Source organism: Chlamydomonas reinhardtii, chromosome 15, assembly GCF_000002595.2.
Source record: "Chlamydomonas reinhardtii strain CC-503 cw92 mt+ chromosome 15, whole genome shotgun sequence".
NCBI classification, from domain to species: domain Eukaryota; kingdom Viridiplantae; phylum Chlorophyta; class Chlorophyceae; order Chlamydomonadales; family Chlamydomonadaceae; genus Chlamydomonas; species Chlamydomonas reinhardtii.
The window spans coordinates 1,706,091-1,720,048 of NC_057018.1; the positions used below are offsets into that span (position 1 = coordinate 1,706,091).

A 13,958-nucleotide genomic window follows, 5' to 3' on the forward strand; every position below is an offset into this window, starting at 1 on the left:
GGCACATGGCAGTTTAGGCGCAAAGAGGGGGATGCCGCTTCACGACGCCAACACATCACTGCATTTCACATCACCTGGCATCAGCACACGGCTCCGACCCCTCGGCCCTCGCACGTCGACGCACTGCCACACCGTACGTAGGCCATCCGTGCTGGAGCCTTGCTGGGCCTTGCTGTAGGCGTGGTGAGTTGCTGATATAATCGAGAGGAGCCGGGCTGGTGAATGGCCAGCCGCGCGCCCGACTGGTAGTTAGGGAGGGTGGGCCACTGTGCCGCGTGTCGGCACGTGCCGGTTTTATAACCCCATGTGCCCGAGTCCCCCTCCGTATCCCACATCAACACCCACCCGGAGGATTCAAGACTCGCATGGGGTGCTGCACCCCCGCCGGCGTCTCCCGCAATCAACACCATCGTGTAACACACACACACACACACACACACACAAAAGCAATCCGGTCAGACGTCAAGACGCCTCGACGCGCCATCGCCCTCAAGCTGCATGGGCGGCGCCTCCCCTGCCCGAAGGCGCCTGCGCATGGGCGGCACCCCCCCACCCGTAGTCCAGCAGTCCCGCGACCCACACCCACGGCAGCATTGTCTTCTGTTCTGTGATGCTACTGGCAGCCACATCTGTGCGGGCGGACGCCCTTCCACCCTCACACCCACACACACGCCAACGCACCTCATGTACATTGATGTTGCGCCCAAACACACAAACAAAGCAGGCGCAAGCTACCAACCGACACGACGGGACACAAAACGACATGACACGGTACGACAGCGGTGCGGAACCTCGCCCGCCCGCCCCGTTCGCACCGTTGCGTCTTGCCGCAAGCACTTCGTCAAGTAACTAGGACATTCGCGACAGCAGCAGTTGTGAAGCCCAGGTATGGCCGCGGCAGCGACCGTACTTTTATTCCTCAGCAATAATATCATGAGGCTCCCACCACCAGCAGCAGCATTGCACGCACTTGGATTGTCCGCTCCTGTGCCATCGCACACATGCATGACACAACATCTACTACCGTACTGAGATCGTGTGGTGCCCTCGGCCCCCCATATTATACCCCTCTCATAAACACCTTTCTCTGATCTTTAGAGCCTTTTATGTACCGCAACGATGAAACAACTAAACGGGCGACGCAGCCCCTGCAGTCTTATGTGCTGGCGCCAACGGTATGATACTCCCACGGTTCCTACGTCAAAACGTCGGCACTCTATGCTTGTAATTTAATCACTCCGCTCTCCATCAGCGGCCATAGCCCCGTATTATTGCCCTCGGCACACACACCCGCCGCCCGCCCGTGCAAACCCCGCTGTAGCACTTTCGGCACGCCTGCAAAACACACACGGTGATGGCGGACCGCTGGTGGTGGGTGGGAAGTTGGGAGACTGGACACCGCGGAACTTGTGCCGCACACGGTATGTTCACACAACAAGGCCTGCTTGATCATACACCTGCTGGAGCATACCTGCTTGCAAGACCACGTGTCACCACCTCGCCACCCGCACCTCGCCGCCTCACCAACATACGGTTTTAAACCAAACAATAACCCTGAAACCCACAGTGCAGAAACGGCCACGCCAACCAACAGCGGATCGGCGTCTGAGCGGGAGCGGCGGCGATTCCGCCCGGCAGGCGCCTCCCGCAGACATGGCCAGGCCTACACCTGGCCAGTGTATGGACGCCGCAGCCCGCCACCGCCACCGCCACCGCCACCGCCACCGCCACAACGCCGGCGCCTCGCTCTCGCTGGCGGTCAGAAGTCCGCTGCTATGCATCCGAAGCCCCCGTGCCAATACCCTCAGCAACTTTGCAGCATACAGTTGCTTGGTCGGACTGTCCCTTCTAATGTCGCATTCATACCGTCACAACATGCCTTCTTCCATTGCCCCTTTCTTCGTGCGCATTGTTGCCGTGTGTGCTCGCGTGCTTCCCACGTGCTGTTATGTACCGTACCCAATTATCACTGCTTATTATCAATGCTACACGCAGGATCACACACGCCCACGTGTCCCCAATAACCTTGGTTGCTTACTGTGACCGGGCGAATCAGGCCCACCCCACCCTGCCCAAACACATAGGATGCGTGACGCCCACCGGCCCTGTCAGTGGCGCCTCCCCCATCCCCACTCCACCTCCCAAATCCCCCACCTCCCCTACTCCACCTCACCGCTAGTCCGAAACCGTGCGTCCACCTCCCAAATCCCCCAAATCCAAGCTAACAACCAAACATCCAAAAACAAACACACGCACGCGCCCACGGGCGTGCGAGCGAGCGGGCACCACATCAACCCCGAAACGCACGGGGGCCAGTCGCAAAGGTGCAGTCGCAAGTGCCCACGCACGCAACTGTGCCTAATTACCGCAATCACAACCCCCAAGCACAGCAATGCAACGCCATGCAGGTGCTTGTGCATGCAACCGGCGACCGAGTGACAAAGCTCTTTGCATGTCTTATTATATACACAGCCACAGACCACCGTACCATAACACACGATGCTTACGCAAGAGGACACGTGTAGTGCCGGCCCTAGCTCTGGCCTAGCAAGCATGCGAAACATTTCCGGTTTTCAGTGTGTGCCCTGCATTTGCCTTGCCGGCAGCCGCCTGTGCAATCATGCTGCAATGCAAGCAAAACGCCCCATGATCGCATGACAATACCCTTGATTCGCGTGCACACATGCCAGTGCGTACGGTAGCATTGCAGATGCAAATAGCCGCCATACAGGCATCCAGACCTCGGCCGCGCTAACTACCGTTCCGGGTGTTCACACACATAAAGCCGCCACTGGCCAAAGGTGACGGCGACAGTCATCTCAAATTCGCAATGTGTCGACGGCATGCGTGCGTGTCCTCATTGCTACACAACACTCCGAACGCGCCCGGCTCACGCCACTCCCCAGGAGCTCAGACGTGGCCGTGATTGATGATGCGGGCGACACCGTGTCGTACTCCCATGGCACCGTGTCGTACTCCCATGGCATCAGAAACCGTCGAGATCCACGTGACACCCGCCACACCGTGTCAAACCCTGGTTCGGCGGTTTCGGATTTGCGCCCCCAACCGCCGCATCAGCGGCTGCCGCCGCCAGCCGCCGCCTCCTCCCCCTCCTCCTCCTCCTCGTCCTCATCCTCCTCGGCATTGCGTCGGGACCGACGCCGGCTCTGGCGCGGGTTGCCCTGCGGCGGGGGCGGGAGCAATGCACGGTGGAGAAGGGGCAGGGGGGAGCGAGGCAAGGGGGAATGGGTTTGGGTTTAGGTCACATGCTTCGGTTACACCGTACGTGGCACTGACACGGGGTTGCTTTGATGATGATGAGCGGACTCTTGTCCAACACGCTCTCCACATGCCTCTCATTGCACCACCCCCACCTCCCGGACATCGGTATGCAACGGCTGCGTTCCAGGTGGGTCTCTTGGGGTTCGCGTTATCAAAACGCATCGCGGCCTTCGCTTGGTAGTCTGCGGCCAGTCTACGCCAGCCCAGCCTCTGACAGCCGTATACACCAGCTGAGAGTCACAAGCTTTAGGACGCCGGAGTGGCGCAGCTTGGCGCGGGGTTATCTCGTCAAAGGTAACGTAGCAGTTGCGGTCGCTGCTCATGCTCACGCTTTTCTTTTTGCTTGTGCTAGCTCACTGGCCTCGGCTCTACAACGTCATGTTCGCCTGTGCGTGTTGCGTTTTTTCAAGCACGTCAACCACTCGCCTTGCAACGCCTGACGGCTTTACTTGCTTTCCCCTGACCCCCCTGCTTGTATCGTGTTCCCAATGTACTAACCTTGCAACCTCCCACCCACCGTCCCGCCCACCCCGCCCACCTTGAGTACGGGCATGCCTCTGGCGAGCAGCCACCGCCCCAGCGACATCCCGTCGGGCAGCACCTGCGTGTGTGTGTGTGTGTGTGTGTGTGTGTGTGTGTGTGTGTGTGTGTGTGTGTGTGTGTGTGTGTGTGTGTGTGTGTGTGTGTGTATGTGGGCGTGTGCGGTTAAGGAAACCAGAGAAAGTGGGATGGGGAGTGGGAGTATGTGGGAAGGATAAGAAGGGAAGCGTGTGTGCGTGTCACAGAAACAAAACATTCGCGCAACCGCCCGCCCGCCAACCCGCGAAATATCAACCTTCAGCGTCGCTGAACTCCAGAACCCGCCTTCACTTCAAAACCAATATACTACAATCACTAACTCCCTCTCTTTCTTTCTTGCATTTTCTGTCTCTCCACTCTTTCGTTCTTACCTTGATGGAGCGGTACCACTTTGCCATGCTGCTCCCGCCCACGCGCTCGAACGCGCTCCGACTCAGCAGCTCGCCGCAGTGCTCCACGCACCTCCCGCCGTCCAGGTAGGCCCCCGTGTAAAACACACCCAGCACCTTCCCACCCAGCGCCGCCACCTCCGCCATGTCTGCCTTCAGCTGCTCCACAGGATCCACTGGCGGCGGCGCCGCCGCCGCCGCCGCAGCCGCCGCCGCCGTGGCGGCGGCGGTGCCCTCCCCGCCGCCGCCGCCCTGCCCGCCGCCGCCCTCTCCGCCGCCGTTGTTCTTTTCCTCCTCCTCGCCGCCGCCGCCGCCTAGGGCGCAGGGCGGTTTGAGTGGCACCGCCGCGCCGCCCGTGACGGTCACCTTGAGCGTGTCGGGCACGCCCGGCGGCACCAGGTGGGCGTGCTGTTGCAGCAGCTGCGCCGGTCTGAGCACCGGGAGCCCCCGCGCCGCCGCCACCGCAGCCGCCGCCGCCGCCGTCACCGGCGGCGGCATAGCAGCAGCAGTCCCCAAAGAGGAGGAAACCCCCGCCTGGCGGCCGCTACTGGTGCTGCTGATGCTGACGGCGGCGGCGGAGCCTGTGCGGCGGCCGGTGGCGGCGGCGGCGGCGGCGGTGCCCGTCCCTGGGTTGGACGCAGCGCCGCCGGCGGCCTTCCGCCCGCCCGTGGTGGCAGTGGCAGCGGTGGCGGCGCCGGAGGAAGACATCGCCGCCGGCCGCGTGGTCCCCTGCGCCGACGCCAGCTGCTGCTGCTGCTGCTCCGACAGCGTCGCGCCACCCAGCACGCCAGATGTCGGCTTGACGCCCTGCAACCCCACGGCGCCCAAGCCCGCGCCGCTAGCGCCTGCGCCCACACCCACGCCCACGCCCACACCCACGCCAGCTGCGAGCAGCCCGTCCCCCGTGTCGCCGGCTGACAGCGTCCCGCTGCGTCCCACGCCGCCGCTAGGGGTGTTTGACAGCCGCCGCGCCATTTGCGGCTGCTGCTGCTGCTGCTGCTGCTGCTGCTGCTGCTGCTGGAGGGGGCTTGGGGACCGCGCCAGCTGTTGTGGCGGCGGCTGTGCAGCACCCGCCATGCCCATTTCAGCTGTGGAGGAGCTGGAAAGCCGTCCGGGGGCGGCGGCAGCAAGAGCAGCAGCTGCAGCGGCTGTAGCAGAGCCGCCGCCACCGCCGGAAAGGCTGGTGAGCCAGCCCTGACCGGCGCTGTAAGCGCGCAACTGCTGCGGCGGTTGGAATGGCGGTTGGAACGGCGGTTGGAACGGCGGTTGCAGTTGTAGCGGTTGGCTGCTACTGCGGTAGCTCATTAGCTGCTGCAGGTGCAGCTGCTTACGGGACGGCAGTAGCGGCTGCGGCTGCTGCTGCTGCAGCTGCAGGCCCTGCATTTGCTGCTGCATCTGCTGCTGCTGCTGCTGTTGCTGCTGCTGTTGCTGTTGCTGCTGCTGCTGCTGCTGCTGCAGCAGCAATTGCTGTTGCTGTAAGTGTTGCTGCTGCGCCTGCTGCTGCGCCTGCGCCTGCTGCTGCTGTTGCATCTGAGCTTGCGCCTGCTGCTGCTGCTGCTGCTGCTGTTGCTGCTGCTGCTGCTGCTGCTGTTGCATCTGAGCTTGCGCCTGTTGCTGCTGGTGCTGTTGCTGCTGCTGCTGCTGCTGGTGGCCGGCATGGTCCGTTGGATTCTGCTCATCATCAAAATCCAATTTTGACAACAGGGCCACATCCATATCAAAAGCATCCAAGCCCGCCGCCAGAGCCGCCACATCAACAAGATTCGGATTCTCTACGCTGCCGCCGCCGCCGCTGCCGCCGCCGGCGCCCGTGGCGGTTTGGCCGCCGCCAGTGGTTTGGCCGCCGCCAGGACGGCTAGCAGCGTCATCCGCCAGCAGGTGCTGCTGCTGCTGCTGTGCCTGCTGCGCCTGCTGCTGCTGGGGTCGCGGCGTCCCCATTGTGCCCGCACTCATTCCCAAGCTCCCCAGGCTCAAGCCCATGCTGGCGCTCTGCTGTGGCAGCAGCAGCTGCTGCTGCTGCTGCTGCTGCGGGTGCTGGCACAGCTGCGCGCTTGGGAAGAGGTGATGTTGCTGGTGCAGGCGGTGGTGATGCATTTCCTGCTGCTGCTGCTGCTGCTGCTGCTGCTGTTGCTGCTGCTGCTGCGGAGCGCCCGGCACGGCACCGCCATTGAGCGACCACTGCGGCACCAGAGACGGAGCCATAGGCGACTGCAGTGGAGCCGCGTCCGCATCCGGGACAGAGCCGCCGCTGACGCTGCCACATCCAGACAGCCTGACGGCACCGCCGCCGCCGCCGGCGGCGCCACCCGACGTCGGTGCCGACGCCGCCGCCAGGTCATCACCGGCGGCCAGCGCCAGAGGCAGCGACAGCGCGTTGCCTAGCTTTCCATCCAGCCGCCGCCGCTTGAATGACGCTGCCAGAGCAAGCGTGGCGGAGGAAGCTTCGCCGCCGACGACGACACCCGACGGTAGCATCAGCGCCGCCGCCGCCGCGGCCTCCGGACCGCCGCCGCCGCCGCCGCCGCCGCGAGTGATGCGGCCTGGACCCAGCCCCAGCCCGACGAGCCGCGACGGTCCCCCGCCGCCGCCGCCGCCGCCGCCGCCGCCGAGCCCGCCGCCGCCGCGGGCATCGGCTGTGTAGCCAAAGGAGGCTGTAGCCGTGGCCCGGCTACGGCCGCCGCCGCCGGCAGTACCGATGGCGGTGGCTGTAGCAGCAATGACGGGCTGTGGCGCGCTGTAGAAGTCCGACAGGGTGCTGGGCGCGACGGGCGCGGTGTGCGCCGCCGCCGGCAGCCTGGAAACGCCGCCGCCGCCGCCGCCGCCGCCTCCGAGGTTGCTGATGCCGACCATCCGGGCGCCGCCGCCGGCGCCCGCCTCGCCTCCGGAACCGGAAATGCGCTGCGGGTACAGCGACTGGGGCTGTTGCTGCCGTTGTTGTTGCTGCTGCTGCTGCTGCGGCTGCTGCTGCTGTTGGTGGGAGTGGGGGCGCGTCGGCATCAGCTGCGGCGGCACGGGCATGGGGCCCGCGCCCGGCGGCGGCGGCGGCGGCCGCTCGTGTCCGGGCGCGGTGCGCTTATTGCGCGGCGACGCCACGGCGACGGCGGCGGCGACGCCGCCAGCTGACATGTATAGCGCGTGCGTCGTTGTGTAGATGGAATGCTGCAGCTGCGGACCTAGCGTCGCCGGCGCTGTCGCAACGGACGCCAGGCGCCCGTACTCCACGCCACCGCTGCCGCCGCCGGCGACGGCGAAGTGCGAGAGGGTGGCAAGGCTCGGCGCCGCCGTGCTGGCGGCAGCGGTGCCGCCGGCGCCGACTGCGGCGGTGAGGCTGCGAGCGGCGGCTGCCGCCAGCTGCCGTTGCCGGCTGTCGGCTTCGGCGGCGGCGCCGTCGTGGGCGGCGGCGGCGCCTTCGCCAAACACCTCGTCGAAGAGCCGGTCCATGGAGTCCTGACGCTGCGGCGGCGGCGGCCCGACGGCAGTGGCAAGGCCGTGCCCGGCAAGCTCCGCCGATACGACTTCCATGCCCATATGACTGATGCCGTTGACGCCGACGCCGCCGTCAAGCAGGTCGGCGTCATTGCCGATGTCGCCTTGCATCAGGTGCAGCAGGTCCGCCATCACATCCGCGCCGTCGGCGCCGCCGATGGCGCCGAGAATGCCGTCGCCGAGGTGTGTGCGCTGGTGCAGCTGCACCTGCGGGTGGTTGCGGTGGTGGTTGCGGTGGTGGCTGAGGCGGTAGCTTTCGGCGGCCTCAGCGGCACCGAAGCCAGCTCTGGGGGCGTCGGACGACGTGCTTGCCGTCGGCACCTGGCAACCATTTCGACCCTGCGAAGGGCCGGGACCTGACCCGTGTGCTCCCGTGCACAGGCTTTGAAGATCTATCACACGAGGCTCATCCATTCTTTCGTTAACGCCTGCACACATAGGCCAAAAGCGCAAGTTGCACTGTTTAAGTAATCGAGTTATTCGTCGGCACATTATAGTTAAATCAACATAGACACAGGCGGCAAGCGAGCTGCGGTCACGACGATGGCTTTCGTCATCCTCGCTTCGCCAGGTCAGAACAACAGCGCTACGTCAACATATAGCAGATCATTACCAAAGGGCTGATTGCATGAATTCAATTTACGGGGTTCAGAGGCGGGGCTAGTGGCCGGTAGTCTCACCGTCGCTTTTCCGGCGTTGTCCTTCACTCTGCGCCGCTCGCCAGCTTCAGCTCCATATACACAAGCGTGTTAAGCGAGGCAAACACAGCGCAGCGAGCGTGCCCTTTCCAGTTTTCGCGGTGCCCACGCCGCTTCCGACAGACTGGACATCACAAGCCCCATCTGACTGTATTCATACAGCTTTGGTGAATATTCAAAGTTCAAGCGGAGGCCAGGCTCAGGCCGTCGGCGGGCTTTCGTCGGATGCACCAGCGCTCGAGTCGTGTCGTGTTATGTCTCAAGTGGTGCTGTTGACCCAGGACAGTGTATGTAGCCAGCGCCTTATAAATCGTCAAACATCAACTCTGGACCGGGTGAAAACCAACGCCGCTTGGGCACTAACCGACGACCACATCGCGTAATAGATTGCCATGCTGTGCAGACCCATTGGTTCCTTTCAGTCTCCTGTTTTGTTCTCAAGAGTGCCTTGCGGAAATGCTGACGTCTGTCCGTGGGCAGGCTGTGCGTTTGCTGTGAAGGATTTGCGGCGGTGACTCTGTGCCTTGCTATAAGCTGTCTTTCCATGGAGTTGGCTTCGATTCACTGTGCACGAGCTGCGACTTCAGATTGGGGCCGACACCTAGTGGTGGATTCCAGTTGGTTTCGGGCAGCATTCGACGTGCGGACCTGCGTGTTCGGCCGGGCAGGGCCAGGCTCGGATTGTCCCCTCTTGTAACCTCGCAAACATAGCCACCTCTTGCCTTCTACAGGGAGGGGGGAAAGGATGGCGTAACAAACAGCGGCAGGGAGCGCGGGGGCGGGCTACCGAAGCAAAGCGAGTCCCTACAGCAAGCCTCAGCAAGGCAAAGCGAGACCTACCAGGGCTGCGGCTGCACCCTACGGGACTTCACCAACCTGCCTTACCACTGTCCCATCGCACACCCCAGGTGCTGGTGAGTGTTGTTTGTTGATGTGCGATGGGACAGCGAGACCTAGCAGGGCTGCAGCTGCAAACCGAGCAGCACGAAGGTGGCGCTACAATGCTGATGTGGACCCTATGTGTAAAGAATTTGGTAAAAAATGTAATTACGTGTGTAATGTGGCTTGATGTGGCGCTGTGGCGGGCGTCTGCAGGCGCTGGTGGCAGGCGCTGGTGGCATGGTGGTGCAACACTGGCATTTAAGATTTCTTGGGTGCTGATGGAGAGTGGCAGGTAGGGGGGCAGCTAACAAGGGGTGCCGGTGACACGAACGGCATCAGGGCACCTGGTGACCTTGCGGAGCCGTGCGGAGCTCAGTGTGCTGTGTGCATTGCTGTCGAGTCCAACACTGCAAACGTTGTGGTCCCGACACGCATTGTTGCTGTTCTTGGTTGAATTGAATCGCCCAAAGACAAAAAGGAACTCAGGACAAGACTTCAGGTTGTGACAACCTTTACAGACTGGCGGACACGCTCCTAATGCGCGCGACCTCGCCCTCGCCCTCGCCGTCATTCCGGTGTTGACCCGGCTGCACCTGCCGCCGCGTTGCGCGTGTCACGAGCATCCCCCTGCCCCTGCCCCTCCACCCCCCCTGCCCAAGCCACCACCGCAAACACGACCTATGCCGCGCATCAAGCCGCAGTCGCAACGCGGCTGCGCTCAGCTACGGCGCCCATGATCGCAATCGCGCACACACGCCCGCACCAGAGGGCGCCTCGGCCTCCCTCCCTCCCTCCCATTCATCAAAATCATGCCCTCCGCCCGAACGGAGCAGTAGCTGCTAGCCATGCACCCCTCCCAGCGACCCAAATCGTGCCCCTCACGTGCCCCATACCCTTCGGGCGCGTTCCCGTACCGGGCAGTCCAACGTCCCCCTTCCAGCTCCCCTCAATACTCCTCTCGTCCGCCCGGGCATTAGGGGCAACGGTAACCCACACGCTCTCAGATGGACGCACGCAGCTGTGCGCACACACAGGCGCACGCCTGGCCATGTCCTGCTGTTGCAGCTCCGGTGGCACTTCCCCGCTTCAGTGCACTTCCCTCCCCATGCTTTGCAAATTACTACACCCGAACAACCAATCTAAGAGATCTTTGAAGGCATTGCACTGCAACCGTGCAGGAGGGCATGATGGCGCGCGCAATTAAGTGAAGAAACAACGTTTCGCAACCGGGGGCCCGGATTGGGGTCCAAGCACCTCCCAACTTGCTCTACCGTGTTACGGCTGCTGCCGCCCCCATTGTCGGCCTAGGTCTGCGCACACGCTGACACGCACATGCACACTCGCCTCCTTCCAAAACGCCATTTTCTCCGCATTATCAGGATTGCAGAGATTGCAAAGTCTAGAGCACGGCTCTGCATCGAGCCCCGATGCACAATACTGCACTACGTAAACCCCCACATGCAACCTAGCAATTGTGACGTACCGTATTCTTTAAGGATTCTGTCGAAATTTTAGCATTTTCCCCAGCATTATTGCTGCGACGCACCCGCAGCCACCTTCGCCATCTCGCAGGCTCCAAGTCGAAACTCTGGCCGCACACCTGCGACGACAAATCGTAATGTATTGCGCGCACGTGGCACACGCCGGGCTCCTCGGAGCGTCACGCCGGGCCTCGCCGGCGCCTCTATGGCAGTTGCGATGCCGCCGCAACCACAACCGCAACCGCCGCCGCCCCCGCGCACTCATTTTTGAGCCGGCCGCACCCGCGTCGGCAGCCGCGCCGCAAACCAGACACCGCGAAACGCAGCCGCCCCGTCCTCAGCCAAATGCACACAAGCACAGCCCCACACAGACACAAGCACCGTTTTATTTCCAATGCAAGCCAGGCGGGCATGTCGAAGCGCACACTGTAGAAACACTGCACGACCTCGAAACCTCGCCACACCATTTGCGTTTGCACAGCATGCAACTTCCGCCGGCTTCTCCAGATTGATCCGTTTCCATGTTTAGCGCAAGCCACAGCGGCCGTGCTGCTGCTGCTGCTAACACTACTATTACCAGCACTACTACTGCCACTGCAGCTCGACAAGAAAGCGCAAAAGATAATCGTGAGAGAGTGTGTGTGCAGTAACTCGATCCATGCCAATGCTCGTGCGTGGGCGGCAAAGCGGGTGCCTGCCTGGCACCTTCCGGGACAGTGCTCAAGTCCCGCGTCAGCAATTGGGATCCATGCAAGCACGCGGCGTCCCCACACGCGCCCGCACACGCGCCCGCACATGTGTGCGTTGCGGACTTCAACCCGCTCCCGGCTCTCCGGCTCCAGACGGGAGTTGCGCGCGACGCGCGTGCAGCCTCGCACGCCGCTGTGGGGCCCAAACCGCCTCCGCGACTTTTTAAGTTCCAGTCTTTAAGCTTTAGCAGTGCCGGACACACATGCTCACACACAAACACCCACACACACCCCACACACCCACACATCCACACACAACACGCGCACGACTCCCCCCCATCTATATTACCACATGCCGCTGGCGGCCTTCACTCTGTCATTAGGAAACGTGTCGTTGCTGTTGCTGGTCTTGGTACTATCCTCCCAGTCTCAAGTTCCACCCCCCAAACAGCGATACCAGCATTGTATAACCTCCGCCTTAGTCTGGCATCGCTAGCGTGCGTGCGCGCAGGTGTGCGTCGCCGCGACGGCAACCCTCATCCGCAATGTCGCATGGCCCCCTCATCAACATCACATGTCCCCATTATAATGGCAGCCGCATCTCATTGTTATCAGAACAAACAGAAAAGAAAAGGGATCTCGTACGGTGGGTGTGCGCAAAACCAGGCCCGGGCGACGCCGCCCGGGCATGGCTGCGATCTGCATGCGTCGGTAAGCTCCTAGCCGCAAAACACGTGCCATCTACAGTAGGGCAAACTAGGAACAGCAACAATCAGCCTGGGGAAACACCTGCACCCATGGCACATGCGACATTGCTGCCTGCGCGCACGTCAGTTGTGTGCTTGTATTAGTAAAGCATCCGGCGCGCCCTCCTCCCGCATTAACGGAACAAGCGGAGCACACCCGTCAAAAAAAAGCAAAGAAACGGGCTGCGGGGGAGGGCCGGAATGGACATAGGGAAAACGACGATGAGCCGTGGGTGCCTCATTCGGTGAATGAATCTTTTGTGCAGCCTCGCCATGCCGTACGTGTTTGTATTGCATGCCAGCACCACCACCACCGCAACCACCGCAACCACCATTTATGGACCTTTGAGAGAAATCCATACAAATGCCGTTTTGTGGGTTCGGCAGTTATCGTGTGCCTGCGTCATACTGCATGTGCACGTGCGTTATGAGCATGCATCTCGCGTGTGCGTGTGCACTCAATAAGAGCGAGACAGGTTTGAAAGCCGCCGAGTCGGCGACACAACACACACGCACACACACGTCTTTAGTGCCTTCGCATCACCCCAGCAACGGCTTACGCATCACGCCTGTCCCCACCACCACATCCCCCTCAGGCTCAGCTCAGATCCGCATCCACTTCTGCTTGCAACCCACTCGCGCCCGCTCCGGACGCCCCACACAGGCCACGTCACTCGCAATGGCTTCGTCTAGGCCGATCAAGGGTCAGGAGCGGCCGTCTGCGCCTGCGTGCGTGCACGCAAACACACACACGCACGCTGGCAGAGCACTTCCCCCGTTCGCCCCCCCTCCCCCCGCTCATCTCAATCTCAAACTCCCCCTCCGGATTGTGCGTAACACGATCCAAAGCCGCCGCCAACGCGTCGCTAGATTCTAGTATCCAGGTGCGACCAACCGCGTGGTCTCGCACCCCCGGCATGTCTCATCACATCACTTCTCCGCAGCTGCCACTGCTGCTGCTACAGCCGATCCAGCCGCTGCTGCTACAGCCGCCACAGCCGCTGCTGTTGCTAGGGGCGCTGCGGCCCTTGGGCTCCCGCAGCCCCTCGCCTCCTCCAGCCGGCGGTTGCCTGATCAGCCCATGAGGCCGCCCGTGAACTGCTGGCTCCAGCCGCCAAACTCGCCGCTGCCGCCGCCGCCGCCAGCAGCCATGATCGCGTTCGCCATCGCGCTCCCACCCATGCCGCCGCCGCCGCCGTGGTGCATGTGTCCCATGGTGATGACTCCGCCGCCGCCGCCAACCGCCGCCGCGGCGGCGGCGCCGAAGAGCGCGGCAGACGAAGAGGCGCTGGAAGCCGAAAGGCTGCCGCCCATGCCCATGCCCATGCCGTACCCCATGCCGCCCATCTGCGGGTTGCGCTTGCCGTACGGGTTCTTTGAGAACTGGATCCGGATCGGGCCCCGGTCGGATGATGTCAGCAGCGCGCCTTGCAGAGCGCTGCGGTGTGGGCGGTCGGAGGTGGCGGGGGAGATGGGAAGGTGGAGAGGGGACGGGGGAGGGGGAAGGGGGAGGGGGAAGGAGGGAGAGAGAGGGAAGAGCAGTTAGCTCCAGGCACCAAGGACCAACTGTCAAGGGGAAGGAGTGGGAGCCGTGCATGCCGTACTACCCAGTAACCCAACTCGCCCCGCCCCGCCCTGCCATCCACCTGCCCCCGCCCCTGCTCCTGCCCCCGCACCTGCCCCCGCACCCAGCCCCTGCCCCTGCCCCCGCCCCCACCCCTGCCCC

General features: G+C 63.0%; 3 protein-coding genes across 3 annotated transcripts in view; all 3 read right to left on the reverse strand.

Annotated features, from left to right (window-relative positions):
- Positions 1-311: 311 nt before the first annotated feature.
- Positions 312-9,147, reverse strand: CHLRE_15g643700v5 (uncharacterized protein). Its single transcript, XM_043070721.1, has 4 exons — positions 8,417-9,147; positions 4,233-8,164; positions 3,821-3,883; positions 312-3,182 (listed from the first exon to the last, which is right to left on the reverse strand). Exons 2-4 carry the CDS (start codon positions 8,148-8,150, stop codon positions 3,075-3,077), a joined length of 4,089 nt encoding a protein of 1,362 aa, XP_042916559.1. The 5' UTR covers positions 8,151-8,164; positions 8,417-9,147; the 3' UTR covers positions 312-3,074.
- A 669-nt stretch (positions 9,148-9,816) lies between these two features.
- Positions 9,817-12,927, reverse strand: CHLRE_15g643702v5 (uncharacterized protein). Its single transcript, XM_043070722.1, has one exon. The coding sequence runs from the start codon at positions 12,565-12,567 to the stop codon at positions 12,367-12,369; it is 201 nt and encodes a 66-aa protein (XP_042916560.1). The 5' UTR covers positions 12,568-12,927; the 3' UTR covers positions 9,817-12,366.
- A 64-nt stretch (positions 12,928-12,991) lies between these two features.
- Positions 12,992-13,958, reverse strand: part of CHLRE_15g643703v5 (uncharacterized protein) — an 8,026-nt gene continuing 7,059 nt past the window's right edge. The window contains exon 10 of the mRNA XM_043070723.1: positions 12,992-13,670. Within this exon, the coding sequence (XP_042916561.1) occupies positions 13,307-13,670 (364 nt within the window). The 3' untranslated portion in view covers positions 12,992-13,306. The remainder of the gene's footprint in view (positions 13,671-13,958) is intronic.

Bases quoted from the DNA above. Each gene is read 5' to 3' on its own strand.
- CHLRE_15g643702v5 (XM_043070722.1), bottom strand. From the start codon at position 12,567: ATGGTGGTTGCGGTGGTTGCGGTGGTGGTGGTGCTGGCATGCAATACA.
- CHLRE_15g643700v5 (XM_043070721.1), bottom strand. From the start codon at position 8,150: ATGGATGAGCCTCGTGTGATAGATCTTCAAAGCCTGTGCACGGGAGCA. The intron at 3,884-4,232 runs GTAAGAACGAAA...ACACACACGCAG, and splicing joins AGTGGTACCGCTCCATCAAG to GTGCTGCCCGACGGGATGTC. The intron at 3,183-3,820 runs GTGGGCGGGGTG...CCCCCGCCGCAG, and splicing joins GAGGCATGCCCGTACTCAAG to GGCAACCCGCGCCAGAGCCG.